At 43.5% G+C, this 19,574-nt stretch overlaps 1 protein-coding gene across 1 annotated transcript in view; it reads right to left on the reverse strand.

The window, feature by feature from the left end:
• The window catches only part of selenoi (selenoprotein I), a 74,456-nt gene that overhangs the window by 23,913 nt on the left and 30,969 nt on the right, over positions 1-19,574 (reverse strand). The window contains exons 2-3 of the mRNA XM_085996881.1: positions 1,588-1,656; positions 897-1,005 (exon numbers count right to left, since the gene is read on the reverse strand). Of these exons, the coding sequence (XP_085853007.1) occupies positions 897-1,005; positions 1,588-1,656 (178 nt within the window). The remainder of the gene's footprint in view (positions 1-896; positions 1,006-1,587; positions 1,657-19,574) is intronic.

The following is a 19,574-nucleotide window of genomic DNA, read 5'->3' on the forward strand; positions in this document are numbered from 1 at the left end:
CTGGAAGACAATTGGCCCTCAATGATCAGCTGCGACATTCTACAACTTGGTCAGTCTGGCTTTAATACATATCTTCAATGCTCGTGGCCAGTGGTAAACCTATGCAAATTCACTTTGTTTTAAAACACAACACAAACCCCATTCCGTGAGGGGAAAAAAAAAATCAAAAATCCTGAATCGTATGAGTCTTACCCATTTAAGGGAGAGGCATGGAAGGCTTTGTAGTACACTGACTGGCTGAGGGCAGGTGAGCCATTCATTAGGCAAGGCTGTCTTGAGGCAAGGCTACATGATGATCCAGCCGGAGGGGCTGCACAGGCAATTCAGGCCCTCCAAATTGCTCGGGGATACCCGGCAACATAATGCGTGGCATTGCGTTTAATGTAAGGAGTCAGAGGCACCAGGCGCAGGGGGGGTGTATATCCCTTTGGCAGGTGTCCATGCAGCATATGCACAGTTGCGAATGCGTGTTTCAATTAACCGTGCATGTTTGACTACTACAAAGTCACAGCTTTCTTACTTTAGCCACAGATTATCCCCGATGTCCTTTAGGGCGGGGGGGGGGGGGGGGGAGAGAAAGAGGAGAAGCTCCGTACAAGACAGCAGCAGCAAAAGCACATTGCTGGCTTGTACAGGAGTCTGCAGACACAATGCAAACGCCAGCACAAAGAGAAACTACCTACCGCCCAAGAAAACTGTCTCTCTGGTGGCAATTGTGCTGGTTCAGTTACACTACAGGCTTACCTCCAATGGCACTCATGTTGTCAGAGGCAACCCAAGGAAGTAAATGGGGCAATTTGTGCATTGGGACTTCAAATTGTGTTACCGATAAGCAGTTTCCACTATATATATTTTTTTATTTTTTTTAAAAACACACATAGAAACCAAGCTCTTACCTGAAGCATAAAAATCATAGTCAAAATAGGCCAACATAAAAAAATTAAGTACAAGTAGCATGAAACCAGAGAACGTCAACAGATTTGGTGCCAACCATGTGGGTAAAATCTATAAAAGCAAAAAGAAAGGTTGATAAGTAGGGAGACCAGAAATTCTCCACTGTAGGTTAACTAGTCTTTATGCTCAATTTAAAAATTAAAAACCTAATACTGAATATGTCAAGTTGGGCCAGCTGTCCACTACTTATTTTTATTTTAAAGCAACACATTCTTACAGTGGATCCTTTTATAACAACGAATGAAGACTGCAGACTGTCAGGGCATCATTCTCACCATCGGAGTCTTCAGCAAACACCTCAACAACACTGGTACTTGATTCCACTGTTCCTAATATGACCCTTTCCCTCCTTCCCATGCATCATAAAGCTGCTGGCATTTTGAACAATGCAGTACGATACTCTAAAATAAGACTACAGCATAGTCAGGAGATTGTTCTCTCTGACATGGCTGTCAGAAATCCCATGACTTCTCTTCTGAGAAGGTAATATTTTACAAGGAAATCTAATACACATTCTCTCATTGTTAAAACTATTTCTGCCAAATTTAGTTCAAATACCTCATTCTGCGCTGAAAATAAAGAAAGCACACAAGGACGTAATAATACTGAAAGTTTGTATTAATATGCACTTACCTTAACTACAGAGTTCCAAAATGGGTGCATAACATATACAGACAATGGATTGGTGTCTACTGCACTGTACTGCAAAGGAAATAAAAAGAAAACTGATGTACATGCTGTTTTAAATCAGAAACTTAGCATTTGCAAATTATTTAAAACTTTCTAAATGACAAAAAAGGTAACTATCGCATTATCTGAGCAAAATACGACTCCTTCATAACTAAACTGTGTTGCTGGATTGTTCCTCTATTGCATATTTAACTGAATATTGGTGCTTTAGCTGGGAGTGAAGGGATACACTAGCTACTGTGACCACCACAAATAGCGCTCAGCCAACGACTACCGTACTCTTATTTTGGGGGGGGGGGGGGGGGGGGGTTTAAATGTCACATCAGCTTTTCCTTCATCGATGGCAGGTTCAGTAATGTAGTACCCAGACAAGCCTGCTGCAATTCACCCCATCTGCAGCAGGTGGAATCAAGGACAGGCAACACCAAGAGCTTGAACCTTTGATCATGCAATTAGAAGGACCAATTTATCGTCATTGCCAGCTACAGTTGGTTTCCCCAGCATTTGAATCAAGTGAACCTGATCACTACTTTTAGTTGTGAAAAGTGCTATTATACGATTTCCAACAAATACACTTAAAAATAAAACCAAAAAATGCTGAAAACACTCAGGTCAGGCAGCAGTGGAGAGAGAGAGAGAGAGAAAGAGAGAGAGGAAAAACAGAGTTAACGATTCAAGTCGATGACCTTTCATCACCTACTCTGTTTGCAGCATTTTTTGGTTTTATTTCAGATTTCCAGCATCCACAGTATTTTGCTTTTGTTTAAGTATATTTATAGATCTTTCATCAGAAGAACAGAAAAAATAAGAGCAGGCCATTCAATAAGATCATGGCTGATCTTCTACCTCAACTCCACCTTCCCGTACTATCCCCATATCCTTAGGTTCCCTTAATATCCAAAAATCTATCAATCTCTGTCTTGAATATACTCAACTACCGAGCATCCACGGCTCTCTGCGGTAGAGAATTCCAAAGATTCACAACCCTTTGAGTGAAGAAATTTCTCCTCATCTCAGTCCTAAATGGCCGACCCCTTATTCTGAGACTGTGACCCCTAGTTCTAGACTCACCAGCTAGGTAAAACATCTGCCCTGTCAAGCCCTTTAAGAACTTTGTATGTTTCAATTAGATCACCTCTCATTCTTCTAAACTCTAGGGAATATAGGCCTAGTCTACTCAATCTCTCATCATAGGACAATCCCCTCATCCCAGGAATCAGTCTAGTGAATCTTCATGGCACTCCCTCTAAGGCAAGTATATCCTTGTACACAGTACTCCAGGTGTGGTCTCACCAAGGCCCTATATAATTGTAGCAAGACTTCTTTACTCTTATACTCCAATTCCTTTGTAATATAGGCTAAGATACCATTTGCTTGCCTAATTGCTTGCTGTGCCTGCATGTTAACTTTCTGTGATTCATGTGCAAGGACACCCAGATCTGGAAGATGAAGAACAGCTTGTAAACATATACAGAGCCAGAGAAAGGGGGTGGTGGGGCAGGGAATAGAATAAAAGCAAATACAGCATTAATACTTAAGTTGTGCTCAATTTCAAAACCACATTACTGATTAAACTTATTGGCCCGGAATGTGCAGTCAGCGGCTAAGTGACTGCGCTTGCCGCTGACCTCGAGGAAAGCTGCCCACAAAGATCTAGCAATCTCTGTGGTATTGATTTCAGCTCTCCCCTTTGTTTGAATCTGGTGTCAAATCAAGCGAATCTCCAGTGTCCAGCAACAGTGATGTCATCAAGCAGGCTGAGCAGCCAATCACATTGAAGAATTCTCAGACAGCAAACCAGGAAGTAAAATGCACAGATTCTAATTTACTTTTTATAAATTTTACAGAGCGCGTAATAAAGATTGGGACATGCACATAGGATTAAGGTAGAAGCTGAAATATTAAACTAACTTTAAAAAAAAATTCTTTTAAAAACCATGTAATTCTTCATCATATTAATGGAAAGATTTGACATTCCACAAATATAAAATGAGTTTAATCTGGGCCAGAACAGTTGTTCAGCAGTCAATTCGCCGTTAAAAACCCAGTTACACCTCTTTCAACAAGGCTTTCCAGTTTTTTTTAATGTTCGCAATACCATAAGAGAATAGTTAACCCAATGATTACCAGTATATGTGTCAGTTCCTAATAGCAGTTGTAACAAAACAAGTTTAGAAAGATGCTCCTGAAGGATTATTTAATAGAATAAACCTAAATAATTTGCAATGGGGGGGGGGGGGGGGAGAGAAAGAGAAAGAGAGGGTGTGTCCCTCAAGTTAAACAAGAATGCCTGGGTAATTCCATGTTACCTCAAAAATAACTGAAGTATGGATATTGATCTTGATCATAGGCATCTGTGTTGCAACTCAAAAGGTTCAATCTCCAATGATTTTACCCGAAACTCAGTAAATTCTATCTTTGCAACAAATCTTCAACATATTTCAAACTAGCATAAATACCACTTCATAATTTTTTTAATCGAACATTTAGGTTACAATAATAAATGTAATTTTATTATGTACACTGTCTTTTTCCACCACTGTGTGGGTAGTTTGCATAATGAGCCGCTTATTCTACCAATATGCACAATAAAAGTCTTGGGTGTGGTAGAAACAACACAAAGGAGTTGAAATCGTGTCAAAAGCTACAAAAGAAAAGCTCAGTTAATGAACTGCATCTCAACACTGCAATTGCTATTTCCTTGTAATAGACATTATCTAACCAGCCTAAAATAGCGTCAACCTCGAAAAGAACAAATGTCAATTTGGCACAGAGTTTGTTAGGTGCAGGGCCCCAGTGCTCAATGATTCGAGAGCTACAGAAACTACCACAGAACCTAACCCACAGGTGCCAAATTCTCCCCTGCCAACTTTACTGGTGTTTTTGCGCTCCAGGTGCTATGGCTCAATTTGTATTCGGCTCCCATTCACAGTGCACCACCTGCGCTTGCAATGTAATGGGTAGAACTTGGGGGTGTTACGCACATAATTATGTGATAACAAAATTTCCTCGCTATTTTACACCTGTAAAGATTCCAAGCGCTGACGCATCTCAGCGCATTATATAGGCTCCATGCCTCAGGAAAGAGCTGCACACTCGCACTTCCTGCAATTACACTGGTTCAAAACAGGTGTAAAGTTAAGCCCAGACTTTTAGGTTTGGCAGGAAAGAGTCATTTTTCTGGTGTTTTGTGATTTCCTCATTGAGACTTGCACTGTATTATTTGTTCCTTTGAATACAATGTTATGGCATAAGTATAAGTCACATTAAAAATTTAAACACTTGCACGATTCCCTGTTCTGTGCCGAATGCGCATGAATGATAGTTGGATGGCTTGCAACTTTAATTTTTATGCTTAAAACAGGAATATATGGTGCGAGTTTGGTGCTTTCCTCGGACCCTGAATTTTACACTGATTAGCATACATAAAATTGGGTGTAAACAATGATACTGGCAGAAAATTTGGGTGTTAATAGAAATCTGCAAAATGGCTGCACGAATGAGCATAATTTCCGGTGTAACTTCCCCACAGGAAATTCCACCCTTGGTCTGCATACAGCCACAATCTCAGCTACAAGCCCTGGCACTGTTGGCAACAAAGGCAACAAGCGCAGCGAGTGAGACCCAAATAGAATGGTCCTGATCAGCAAAATCCAAATGTAGGTTAGAACTGAATTGTTTAGGCGAGAAGCTGACGTGTACTTTTGGAGGTGGTTGGTATATAAAAGTGCAATGTTTATGCAATACTTTACTGACATCATAAAATGACAACTAGGCTGTGTTGGGAGTGGCAATAAGGCTGTAAAGCAATCACTAACTGAGCTCTGTGAATATGAGCCCACTGTTTGTGGAGCATCAAGAAAGGAGAAACAGGGCAGTGAGTTTGTAGGAGATGAGATGGTCAGGATACTTTTGGGCTGGTTCAAATGAACATAAAAACATAAGAAATAGGAGGAGTAGGCCATACGGCCCCTTGAGGCTGCACCACCATTCAATAAGATCATGGCTGAACTTCGGCCTCAACTCTACTTTTCGCCCAATCTCCATATCCCTTGATTCCCTTAGAGTCCAAAAATCTATCGATCTCAGCCTTGAATATACTCAGTCACACAACACCAGGTTATAGTCCAATAGCTTTATTTGAAATCACAAGCTTTCGGAGCGCTGCTCCTTCTTCAGGTGAAGTGGAGAAATGCATAAAGACACAGCTTATATAGTCAGAGAATCATGTCAGATGTTTACAGGTAACCTTTCCAACTGCCATTTATCCCACCTCGGCAGAGAGATAATCACAGCAGTCAAAGGTGTGAATGGTGTCCAAACAGGTCAGTCAGGTCGCAGCCTTCAACATGTCATCGATGACGACGAACACCTCGCTAAGGCCATCCCCATGCCTCCACTACTCGCTTTCAAACAGCCGCCTAACCTCAAACAGACCATCGTTCGCAGCAAATTACCCAGCTTTCAGGAGAACAGCGACCACGACACCACACAACCCTGCCACAGCAACCTCTGCAAGACATGCCAGATCATCAACACAGATACCATCATCACACGTGAGGACACCACCCACCAGGTACATGGTACATACTCATGTGACTCAGCCAACGTTATCTACCTCATACGTTGCAGGAAAGGATGCCCCGGAGCATGGTACATCGGCGAGACCATGCAGACACTGCGACAACGGATGAACGGACACCGCGCAACAATCACCAGGCAGGAGTGTTCCCTCCCAGTCGGGGAACACTTCAGCAGTCAAGGACATTCAGCCTCCGATCTTCGGGTAAGCATTCTCCAAGGTGGCCTTCGAGACACACGACAACGCAAAATCGTCGAGCAGAAACTGATAGCCAAGTTCCGCACTCATGAGGACGGCCTCAACCGAGATCTTGGGTTCATGTCACGCTACATGTAACCCCACCTGATGCAGGGTCATCCAGACTCGAGTCGACATTGGCTTGTTCTCTCTACACAGATGCGGCCGGACCTGCTGTGATTTCCAGCCAAAAAAAATGTTTTTTGTCTGTTTTTTTGTTTTTCATACAGACCCCAGCATCTGCAATATTTGACCCCTTGTGGCCCCACCTCATTGTTCTTTGATGTAATGTTTCCCTGACTGACCTGTTTGGACACCATTCACACCTTTGACTGCTGTGATTATCTCTCTGCCGAGGTGGGATAAATGGCAGTTGGAAAGGTTACCTGTAAACATCTGACATGATTCTCTGACTATATAAGCTGTGTCTTTATGCATTTCTCCACTTCACCTGAAGAAGGAGCAGCGCTCCGAAAGCTTGTGATTTCAAATAAAGCTGTTGGACTATAACCTGGTGTTGTGTGACTTCTTACATTTGTCCACCCCAGTCCAACTCCGGCATCTCCACACCTTGAATATACTCAACAAATGAGCATGCACAGCCCTTCGGGGGCAAAAATGCCCAAGATTCACAACCGTCTCAGTGAAGAAATTTCACCGCATCTCAGTCCTAAATGGCCGACCCCTTATCCTGAGACTATGCCCAATAGTTCTAGACTCTTCAGCCAGGGGAAACAGCCTCTCAGCATCTACCCTATCAAGCCCTCTCAGAAACTTGTATGTTTCAATGAGATCACCTCTCATTCTTCTAAACTCCAGCGAGTATAGGCCCAATCTGCTCAATCTCTCCTCATAGATCAGCCCTCTCATCCCAGAGATCTAACTAATGAACCTTCGTTGCACCGCCTCCAACGCAAGTATATCCTTCCATAAATAGGGAGACCAAAACTGTGCACAGTACTCCAGTGTGGTCTCACCAGAGCCCTGTACAATTGCAGCAAGACTTCCTTACTCTTGTACTCCAACTCCCCTTGCAATAAAGGTCAACATACCATTTGCCTTCCTAATTGCTTGTTGTAAATGAAAAATGTTGGTTTTTTGGGCTGATTTGTAAGGACCAATGGGCAACAATCAGCTTGAAAATCTGGCAATGACAGACAGAATATGCCAACTGAAGATGTAGTTTTTGTTTTTACTCTTGGGAAAGAGACTTGTACCTGATCAGATGTCCCTCTTGACTAATTATACTGAATACAGTATAAAATGTCAACACCTTGCTGTAACAGACTTGGTGACCCTAACCCCCCTCGATAGACTCTGCTTGAACTTGAGTATTCTCTGGAGTTAAGTTGGCTGCACCTTGTTTTTCCGAATTATACTGAAGTCACATAAAATGGGTCGCACATTACAAAAAATACTTTTTCTTGCCCTTTTTTGTAAAGTTAAAATGGGTGTTGACTTTATTAAGGTCACTAAATGAATTAGCATTTACCATGATGAAAGATCCAGAGCGCGCTCACACCAGCAGAATCCTACCACATTGAGTGGGCGCAGCAACTTCGATTCTCCAGAGCTGCGATGCTTTAATGGAAACTGCTTCAACCCAAATGTTGCTTTCTTATCCCATCCCAACTTTGAAACACTGACTCCCACTGCATCCTCCCTCTTGCCTCCAGTCCTGGATCCCGCTGGTCTACCGAAAACAGAACAGTTCGACACAAGATTTGGCTTTGACAGATTTAAATATCCTGAAATGCAGGGTAATATCCCAGTGTATAATGCTGTAAATGGGTGATCTGCTAATCGCATAGGTCTAAGTCTGTACTCCCACAGAGTAACATGGTAATTTTGGCAGGCATTTCTTCTAACAGGTCCTTATTGGGAGTTGACTGCATAAAATTATACATTTAACATATTTTGCAAGCAGCAATGATAAAACAATTGAAAAACACACATCTAAAAAGGCAAGGAGGCTTCTGAGTTAGTTTTCTAAAAAAAAACACACACAGAAGCAGCAGGCTAGCAAAATGAATAGGCGGCTAGGATGCTTTTGTTACATGTCCCATAACCTGACTCCAGAGATGTGAAACCCCAGAGGATGCGGTGCCACATGGTTTACGTTTGACAGTACATCAAGTACAACTCTGGAATACTATTGATCCAGGTTTAAAAAATTCTTAAGGGTTCCCTTTGAGCACTTATCCAAAGCTCACTTAAATATATTTAGGTTGTGGACATACCCACTGCAACTCTCTCAACATTTAAATGTAGTGGCCAGGAACAACTGTAGGTGGATACAAGAATTCACCATCACACCACCAAAAACAGATTAACTGGTTCTTAATCTCATTTGCTCAAATTGGCTGCTGTATTCAACAAAATAAAAAAATCCAAACACTATTCATAGAACGTGAAGTACTAAGGACACAAGGTGCTATATAAATGCAAATTCTTTACAAGTGCTAAATTCTCAACTCAAATGCAGGGGAAGGTGGACAGGCAGGAGGGGAAAGGAAGGCAACAATCAGTATCTTGCACAAAAATAAGCAGAGTCTGCCCAATCAAGCAACCTGTTCCCTGAATACTGACAATACCTCGAACCATTTCAGGTGGGATTGCCATTTTTTAAAATCAATTGAAGATTATTCACTTCAGCTGATGTCTGGAGGGAGGGTGTAATTACAGCGTGACAAGTTTACATAGGCACCTTGCATTATAAATGTAGACACAGGAATTTATAACGGCAATATAAAAATTAGGACAGAATGCATTATTTTAAAATGGGGTCTGCACAGCCAAGTTCAATTATACTTTGCCATGTATCCCTGCAAAAAAGCCTGCACTCTCAGTGTTGGCCTGTTTCTCTTTTGGCCACCCTACTTTTCCAGCTTCTTGCTTTTACTTCAGAACTGATTTAGACTTTCTGTCGATGTTCTTGTCTCTCCTTTGGGTTGTTTCCCACACTCTCAGCTATTCACACATTTTGTTCTGCGATATCTTTAATTCTTTCATGGTTCTTTCCATTGTCCGATGAAAAGATCATTTTAGCAATTGAAAAATCTGGTTTTTCCTTCAAACTGGTTACATTGGGACAGTACAAAAAGGATATTGCAGCCATTGAAACTGTACAGAACAGGACAACCAGAATGATTGAGGGGATGGAGGGATTGCATTATGAGGAGCAATTATGTAAATTGGCATGTTGTCACTGGAAAAGAGAAGGGTGAGAGGTGAGATGATTGCTGTTTTTAGGATTTAAAAGGGAGTAAATAATGTAGACCATGACAAAGTGTTTCACCTTGTCTAGAACAGTCGAACTAGAGGACACGGCTGCACTTGATTGGGGGTAAATTCAAAAAAAATCTGCAGAAACATTGGCGTCAATATTAACCTCCCCACAATGGGCGGGAGAGGGGATAAATCGTCAAAAACATGAAACACGACCCAGTGCACCGCGCATGCGCCCATTGGCGTTTTTACAGCAGCGGGTTTAGTGGCGTCCAAGTGTCCTACTGTGGAGAAGCAGGAGATTTCATTAACATATTTAAATCGCAGCCCGATTTAAAATGTACTGCTACTGCGCAGGTTTCCCAGGGGTCGGGAAACCTAGCAGCGAAAGGGAGGAGGGAGCTGCCACCTCCACAAGGCAAGTGCCTTTCCCAGCACTCCTTGTGGGCCAAGAGGTGCAAGAGTGCTCCCTCAAGAAAGCCTTCAGGATTCAGGAAAGAGTACATTTAAAAGCAGCGAGAGAAATGTCAAGGCTCTAGAGCAGAGTTTGGTGTAAAAATAAGCAGAGTGGGTCAGGAAGGGACAGAAAGAGTAACAAAGGTAACAATGCATCAGTGACTAAGGTGACATCAGGGTAAAATAGAAATAAGTCAAAGCTAAAGGCACTATATCTGAATGCGTGAAGCATTCGCAACAAAATAGATGAATTAATAGCACAGATAAAAATGAATAGGTTTGATCTAATAGCCATTTCGGAGACATGGTTGCAATGTGGCCAAGGTTGGGAACTAAATATTCCAGGATACTTAACTTTTAGAAGAGATAGGCAAAATGGAAAAGGAGGAGGGGTAACCCTGATAATAAAGGATGGGATAAAGATAGTAGAGAGAAAAGATCTTGGCTCCGAAAATCAAGTAGTAGAATCAGTTTGGGTGGAGCTAAGAAACAGCAAGGGGCAGAAAACATTGGTGGGAGTTGGTTATAGGCCTCCAAACAGTAGTTGTAATGTAGGGCAGAGTATAAATCATGAAATTAGAGGCGCATGTAACAAGGGGAATACAGTAATCATGGGGGACTTTAATCTACATATAGACCGGGCAAACCAAATTTGCAGTAATAGTGTGGAGGACAAATTCATGGAATGTATGCAAGATAGTTTTCTAGATCAGTATGTTGAGGAACCAACATGGATACAGGCTATTTTAGATCTAGTATTGTGCAACGAGAAAGGGTTAATTAATAACCTTGTAGTAAAGGGGCCTTTACGGAAGAGTGACCATAATATGATAGAATTTTATATCGAGTTTGAAAGTGATTTAGTTAAATCCAAAACTAGAGTCTTAAATCTAAACAATGCAAGCTGCGTAGGTATGAGGGGCGAGTTGGCTAAGGTAGATTGGGAAACTACATTAAAAGGTATGACGGTAGAGAAGCAATGGCTAGCATTTAAAGAATACATAATTTACAAAAAATATACATTCCTTTAAGGCACAAAACCCCCACAGGAGAAGTTAAAGATAGTATTAGCAAAGAAAGATAATGTTGCCAAAAAGAGTAGTGAGCCTGAGGATTGGGAGGATTTTAGAATTCAGCAAAGGAGGACCAAGAAATTGATAAATAAAGGGAAACAGAACAAGAGTAAACTAGCGAGAGACATAAAAACAGACTGTAAAAGCTTCTATAGGTATGTAAAAATGAAAAGATTAGCGAAAGTAAATGTGGGTCCCTTACAGGCTGAGACAGGATAATTATAATGGGGAATAAGGAAATGGCAGAGAAATTAAACAAATACTTTGGCCCCGATTTTCGGCTTGTGTGGGAAATGGTCGGGTTTCCCTGAATGTGGGGTTTCTGAAACACATTAAAAAAGTGTCAGCCAGCACCATGCAATTTTCCCTCAAGTGGCCAATTAATTCCCAGCATGTGGGAAGCCTTGCTAATTGTCCAATCCGAGTCAGAAATCCCCACAGTATGATGTCATCATTCGTGGTGCTTTCAAGGTCCATAGCAAGCACTGCATCCTCTGAAGGCTTCCAAACGAACCATACAGGATGGCAGAGGAGCCTGCAGCAGCTGTGGACAGTGCCAGACCCCGAGCTGCCTCCAAATTCGACGAGGCTTCACTGCAGGCATTATTGGATGGGGTTAGGGCCCACAGGGAGGTCCTCTTCCCTAGGTCAGGGAGGAAGAGGCCTCCCACTGAGACCAATGCTGCATGGACACAGGTGTCAGCAGATGCCAACTCGCTGGGAGTCACCAGAAGAACCTTGGCATTACATCTCTAACTCCTTCCTTTACTCCCCCACAGTACCATCCAGAGCCCCCGTCCTCACTGTGGAGGAGGAAGAGGCTGTGCAGCCAGACTCCTCAGAGGAAGCTCCAACCTCTGAGGGCGCAGCGTCAGCAGAAGTAAGCACACCCAGCACCAGCGCAGACACTCACACCTCGGGGGGACCTTCGGGACAGAGTAGTGTTGTCACCTGGTGTTTCACAGCTCACAAGTGAGCCTCAGCAGATTCTGTAGACAGGGGCAGCAGTGGAGAGTCCTCGTCAGAGGGCGCAGGACTCTGCCAGCTCAGCTCAGCTGTGCTGTGCTGCATGTCGACCCTCTGCCTCTGGGTCCATCCGCAAGAGAAGAGGTGATGGATCTCCATGCATGGATGCAGGAGTCTCTGGCAGGTTTTGTCTCCAGGGTCGCTGCGAGTGTGGAGCGAATGGAGGAGTCCATAGCGACCATGAGCAGAGCCTTTGTGGAGTCATTGGCGCATGAACGCATCACCATGGAAAGGTTGGCAACCTCCATGGAGGAGATAACTCTTGAGGAGCATTGGCCATCTGTTGAACAGAGAAACCAGATCTTCATGGAAGTCCTTCTGAGTAGGGCTGCCAGTGCAGAAACGGGTCCCCATGGCCCCCTAAAGCGCAGCAAGGTGCTCTCAAGCCACTTCCAAGCGCTGGCCCCTTCTGGCCTGTGCAGCTTCAGGTGAGTGAGCGAGCAGCAGCCTGGTGCTCCTGTTGCTGATCCTGGTTCTGCTGCTGCCGCCTCTGCTGCTGGAGATCCTCTAATGGCAAGAAGGGAAGGAGAAAAAGACGTCCCATGCTTCTCGTAGATGCCTCCGCTGAGGAAGCGCTGAGTGAGGGTGGCGAGAGGGGCTTCCCAGGAGATCGCATTGGAGAAGTGCGTGAGGCTCCAACCTTCCACAGCTGTGCCTAAGCCTTGAAGAAGTAGCCCCAAACCTGCAACAACAAGGTCCTTCAACATACAAGTGCTGTCCCTTTAAATCGCAGCTTCTCCGATTGACCTGCAGCTGACAGCAAGCAAACCGGCAAGCTTCACGCCAGGTCTCATCAGCGGGGTTCCCCGCAGGCGTGTTTGATGTGGGGAAAGCCCCAAAGTCGCAACGGTCCCGGAAAATCTACTTCAACAAGGTAATTATTGGTCATTAGTGTGCCGATGACCAGTCCCGCCAGCAGCAGCCGGGACTGAAGCAGGTCGCGGAGAAACGGCGGTCCGAAAGTCGGACGGGGCGGGGAATCAGGCGGGGGGGGGGGTCCCAACCCGCTTTTTCGCTGATTTTCGGCCCCCGCCCGCATGAAAAGCTGCCTGACGGCTGCCAGAAAATTGACCCCTTTGTGTCTGTCTTTCACAGAAGATGCAAAAAACTTCCTGGAAATAGTGGAGAACCAAGGGTCTAGCGAGAATGAGGAACTGAAAGAAATTAGTATTAGTAAAAAAAATTGTACTGGAGAAATTAATGGGACAGGAAGGTGATAAATTACCAGGACCGGATGGCCTGCATCCTAGGGTTTTGAAAGCGGTGGCTATGAGATAGTGGATGCATTGGTTATCATTTTCCAAAATTCCATAGATTCTAGAGCAGTTCCCGTGGATTGTAAGGTAGCTAATGTAACCCCACTATTTAAGAAAGGAGGGAGAGAGAAAACAGGGAACTACAGACCAGTTAGCCTGACATCAGTAGTCGGGGAAATGCTAGAATCTATTATTAAGGACGTGGTAACAAGGCATTTAGAAAATAATAATAGGATTGGGCAGAGTCAACACGGATTTATGAAAGGGAAGTCTTGTTTGACAAATCTGTTTTTTGAGGTTGTAACTAGCAGAATAGATAAGGGAGAACCAGTAGATGTGGTGTATTTGGATTTTCAGAAGGCATTCGATAAAGTGCCGCACAAGAGGTTATTAAACAAAATGAGGGCTCATGGGATTAGGGGTGATATACCAGCATGGATTGGTTAATGGACAGAAAACAGAGAGTAGGAATAAACGGGTCATTTTTGGGTTGGCAGGCTGTAACTCGTGGGGTACCGCAAGGATCAGTGCTTGGGCCTCAGCTATTCACAATCAACATCAATGATTTGGATGAGGGGACCAAATGTAATATATCCAAGTTTGCTGCTGATACAAAGCTGGGTGGGAATGTAAGTTGTGAGGAGGTTGCAAGGAGGCTTCAAGGGGATATAGACAGGCTAAGTGAATGGGCAACAACATGCCAAATAGAATATAATGTGAAGAAATGTGAAGTTATCCACTTTGGTAGGAAAACTAGAAAAGCAGGGTATTTTTTAAATCATGAGCGATTGGGAAATGTTGGTGTTCAGAGGGACCTGGGTGTCCTTGTACACGAATCACTGAAAGTTAACATGCAGGTACAGCAAACAACTAGGAAAGCAAATGGTATGTTTGCCTTTATTACGAGGATTTGAGTATAAGAGTAAAGACGTCTTACTGCAATTATATAGGGCCCTGGTGAGACCACATCTGGAGTATTGTGTACAGTTTTGGTCTCCTTACCTAAGGAAGGATATACTTACCATAGAGGGAGTGCAACGAAGGTTCACCAGACTGGTTCCTGGGATGGGGGGATTGTCCTATGAGGAGAGATTGAGTTGACTAGGCCTATATTCTCGAGTTTAGAAGAATGAGAGGTGACCTCATTGAAACATACAAAATTCTTACAGGGCTTGAAAGGGTAGATTGCGGGGAGGATGTTTGCCCTGGCTGGGAAGTCTAGAACCGGAGGTCCCAGTCTCAGAATACAGGGTCGGCCATTTAGGACTGCGATGAGGAGAAATTTCTTCACTCCGAGGGTGGTGACTCTTTGGAATTCTCTACCCCAGAGGGCTGCGGAGGTTCAGACGTTGAGTTTATTCAAGACAGAGATCGATAGATTTTTGGATATTAAGGGAATCAAGGGATATGGGGATAGTGCAGGAAAGTGGAGTTGAGGTAGAAGATCAGCCATGATCTTATCGAACGGCGGAGCAGGCTCGACGGGCCAAATGGGCCTACTCCTGCTCCTAATTCTTATGTTTTTAGTTTCTTCAGCCTCCCCCGATCACCAACATCCTCCCATATATACAGATATGATTAACTTGAGATGCGATCTGTGGCAAGTGTCACATGCTTAGGAAGAACAGGTGACTTTGTACCTATGGTTCACAAGGTTTTCCACCACTAGGGGTTTCCCTCACCTTGTGTCTGGGTCTGTTGTAGGCATTGATAGAGATTGATCGCCATGATTAGTCAACAACTCCATTATATTGTCGCATCATGTGACTACCAAGATGGTAAAAAGCCAAACTAGTTGGACATTTTTTTTTCTCCAGCAATTCCTGTGTTCCCATGGACCTTCTCATGTTTCATTTCCCTTTTCCCCCCTTCCCATTGTTCTGATGCTATTTAAGTTTGTTAAATTTTCCACTTCCAATGATGGGCTGTAACCCAAAACATTAAAATGTCTGTTTTGTCCGTAGCTGTTAACTGGCCTGTTGTATTTCGCCAACATTTTCTGTTCTTGTTGTTTGTTTCAAGAAAAAGCACGTGGGTTATTTTATCATTTAACATCCAACCTCTCATTGCCCACCAACCTAACCTCCATTACTAAACAGTAATGCTCATTGTCATTATGTCCAAGTTCACTGTTATTAGGATTTACACAAAATGTTTCAGATTTTCACTGGCCGCCCACTAACATGCTGCAAAAGACAGGCCACTGTTTAAATGCGACAGAAGGCCTCACAGTTCACTTCAATTGATGTAGCTCAAGAGTGCTCTCTTTCACATGTTGCACAAAGGATTTTAACTTCAGCTTAACTTGGCAAGATCAGTCACCCACTCCCTTCAAGCCCTTGTCTCTGGTCCCCAAACCCATTGCCCTACTCCCTCTCCAAGCCTCCTCAGGACAAAAGGCCCAGTTCATTTATCGCTGCCCAGATTTACCCAAACCCATCACACCTTCCCAAATCAAAGTCTAGCCTCCAGTTGTCCAGCTCTCGGCCCCCCAATTTCTTTTTTTTTTTAATCAACTGATGTTGCAGTACCTCCAAAATGTCCTAGTGTCAGCTTGGCTCATCGGCAGCACTCTCACCTTTGAGTCAGAAGGTGGATTAAAACCTCACTCCAGGACCTGAGCACAAAATCAAGGCTAGCACTTCAGTGCAGTGCCAAGAGAGTGCTGCACTGTCGGAGTTTTCAACTTTTGGATGAGACTGTAAACTAAGGCACGGGTCTGCCTTCCGAAAGGTATAATAATATCTCACGGCATTTATTTGAAGAAGAGCAGGAAGTTCTCCTGGTGTCCTGGCCAACATATTTCCCACAACCAACATGACTAAAAACAGATAAACTGGTAATTTAACTCACTGTCATTTATGGAACTTTGCGGTGTGCAAATTAGCTGCTGCTTTTGCCTAAATAACTTCAGACTCTAGTGCATTCCCCTCTCCCTTCAGGTCACCATTGGCCACTGTGCCTTCAACCTCCTAGGCCTCACTTTTGAATTCTCCCTCTAAACCCAGTCAGAACTGTGCTTTCACATGCAGATCTACAGGAACACTATCCAATCTGAGATAGAGATACATCCCATCTCCAGGATCGCCACTCACTCACATCCATAGTTCCTGGCGTTCCTCTAGAAAAAAAAAGGGACAGCTGCTATGATGCTGCCTCGGCCACAGTATCTACTGTTGCACGAGTGCTGCCCCGCAGCAGGGCAGGGATAAAATATCATCCATATAAATCCATGAGCAATCCACAAATATAACCATATAAACTGTACATTAACTAATTGAAGCTGAAGGCCAAATAACTTACTCTACATAGTGGCCCAGTAATTCCGGGCACAACGCGTGAGTACGGACGGGGTACTCACGCGTGTGCCCGGAGGAATTGCCGGTTTTCAGCATGCACAGCGCATGCACTGAAAACCGGCATTTCCTGTCCTCTGACCCAAGGGGTTAAGAGGCAGAACGCGTGCGACTGCACAGGCAGCGCGCGCGCAGTGAAATTCCTTTTTTCTCCCCCCCCAGAGTTGCGCGTGTGTAAAGGCCTCTGGTCTTTACGCATTGAAAAACCACACGTAAGTACTTAGTTTTTCAGGTAAGTGGGCTTTTAGTACAATTGAGAAAAAAAATTTCCACAGGTTTGTTATTTTTAAAGAATTTACAGTAAGGTAAGTTTAGTTTTAGCCCCGATTTTTTATATAATTTTTTTTTTCAAATTTTAAAATTATTGTTTAAAATAGTTTTTCAGAGTTCTTTATTGCTCATTTAAGTAGTGCAATGTCTTTTTAAATTTTCTTTCAGGTTTAAGTAGTGTTGTGGGCGCCCGTACTTTTCATGAGTTTGACAGTTCTTACTCATGAATGAGTTTCCCCTCCCCTGATTGGGATCAGGTGAGCACTGTGCAGCCAGCCGGCACATCGCACTAACTACGCCGCTGGATCAGGCAAGCACATCGCGCCGACATCTGAACCGGGCCAGGGACAGGAAATGCAAGCAGGCCTGGGCTTCAGATGTTGGCGCGCAGGGTGAGTGCACATCGGGGGCTTGCAAGCGCGACAAGCTCCCGATCCTAATTTCAGGGCCTGTATGTATCTAAAATTGTATTTTTTTTTACAAAAGCATGAAAAGTGAACAAGTATAAACAGGGGACCATCTGGCATCGTAGATAAGGACCCGGTCCCTTCACTTCCAAAACCTGAATTCAGATCAGACTTGAGGGAAATATCTCTGGTGGCTGTAAACATTGTACGAGTTTGTACATTCCTAAACCAGTTCCAATATGATGCTAGACATCACTATTGCTATAATTTAGTATGAGGAGTGGTGTGTGAAATTTATGCTAGTGCACAAAATGATCTTCCTAAACTGGAGTTGAGGCACACTTATACCTCCTTTATATAGTAAAGGCTTAATAATAGGGAGCTTGATGATCTCATGATATGGCTCCCATTTGCCACGATAAACAATGTCACTGCAAAATAAAAAGCAGCAGAATGTAATTTTGACTTTGATTGCCAGTAAAACAACACAATGTACCAGCAGCGCTCAAAAAACATGTCAGCTTCAACCAACTGTCTCCAGCTAATATGACAATTGGAGTGTTTTTTGGAGAAATGACTAGCATTGTGAACAATGTATCTAACCATTTAAAAATATAGCTCCTGTAGTTGTTCAGCTGGTAACAGAATTGTGTAGTGAGCCATTCAGATATGTCCTAGTTTGTGTTGAATTAGCAGTAGAGGTAATACAACTGGCTTATCCGACCCCAAATAACAAGTGAAAAATCACTCGTGTTTAAATCCCTTCGCGGCCTTGCCCATTCCTATCCCTGTAACTTCCACCAGTCCTATAGCACCCCCCCACCCCACCGCCAACCAACTGAAATCTCCTGTGACTCCGGCCTCTTTTGCAAACCACTTCTTTCACTACGCCATGATCACCGTGCCTTCAGCCACCGAATCCCCCCCGCTCTGGAATTCTGTCACTCAACTCCTCTGCCTCTCCGCTTTTAAGACCCTCCTTAAAACCCACTTCAGTTCGGGTTTATGGTCTTAATATCTCTTTCTTTGGCTCATCATCCATTTTTGCTACACCTCTGAAGCACTTTAGGATGTTTTTCTATGTTGAAGGTGTAAGCCGTGGCTTAGTGGCAGCACCCTCGCCTGTGTCAGCAGGTTGTAGATTCAAGTCCCACTCCAGAGATTTGAGCACATAATCTAGGCTGACACTCCAGTTCAGTACTGAGGGAGTACTACACTGTCAGAGGTGTCGTCTTTTGGATGAGGCATTAAAAAGAGCCGAGGATTCCTCCCCAGTGTCCTGACCAATATTTACCTCTCAACCAACTCACTATAACAGATTTTCTGGTCACCATCACATTGCTGTTTGAGCGCTTGTGCACAAATTGGTTTCCGCATTTTCTACATTACAACAGTGACTACAATTTAAAAGTACTTCATTGGCAGTAAAGCACTTTGGGACGTCCTGAGGTTGTGAAAGGCACTACGTAAATGCAAGTCTTTCTTTATGTAAATGAAAATTGTTGTTGCAGTTATGGATATTAATCATCTGTAAATAGAGGATGGAAGGGATGAGAGGATATGTAATGTCTTTTTACCTTTGGTAGCTAGATAATTTTCTATTCCATTTAGCAAGGTGTCTGCACTGTAGCCCTTGTGCCACATCCAGCCCTGCATCTCCCTGGTGCTGACGATAAATCCTTTGCAACTCAGTCCTATTTGCACTTACATATATTTCTTATTTGCTATTTTATCTATTTAAAATTCATGGGCTTGGAGGTTTGGAAAGGGCTGTTTTTAGCACTATTGCGTCATTGGTGAATAAATCCTAAATCAGAGCACCAAAATTAGTTAGCAGCCACAGCTTGAGATATATAAAATTAATGGAACACGGGTTTAAATTTTATACACGACTTCAAGTATCCATAGTACGCACTATACAGCCCACAAAGAAAAAAAGCTTGGACACTTGATCTAGTACAGGGTATAGCTGACCATGTCTAGAACGGATTGTGAAATCCAAAAGGAGGAAAACATTCCATTCCCAGGACAGACATTTT

The sequence above is a fragment of the Somniosus microcephalus genome, chromosome 9, assembly GCF_052327205.1.
Source record: "Somniosus microcephalus isolate GS21.2 chromosome 9, FLI_Smic_1.0, whole genome shotgun sequence".
Classification (NCBI taxonomy): Eukaryota; Metazoa; Chordata; class Chondrichthyes; order Squaliformes; family Somniosidae; genus Somniosus; species Somniosus microcephalus.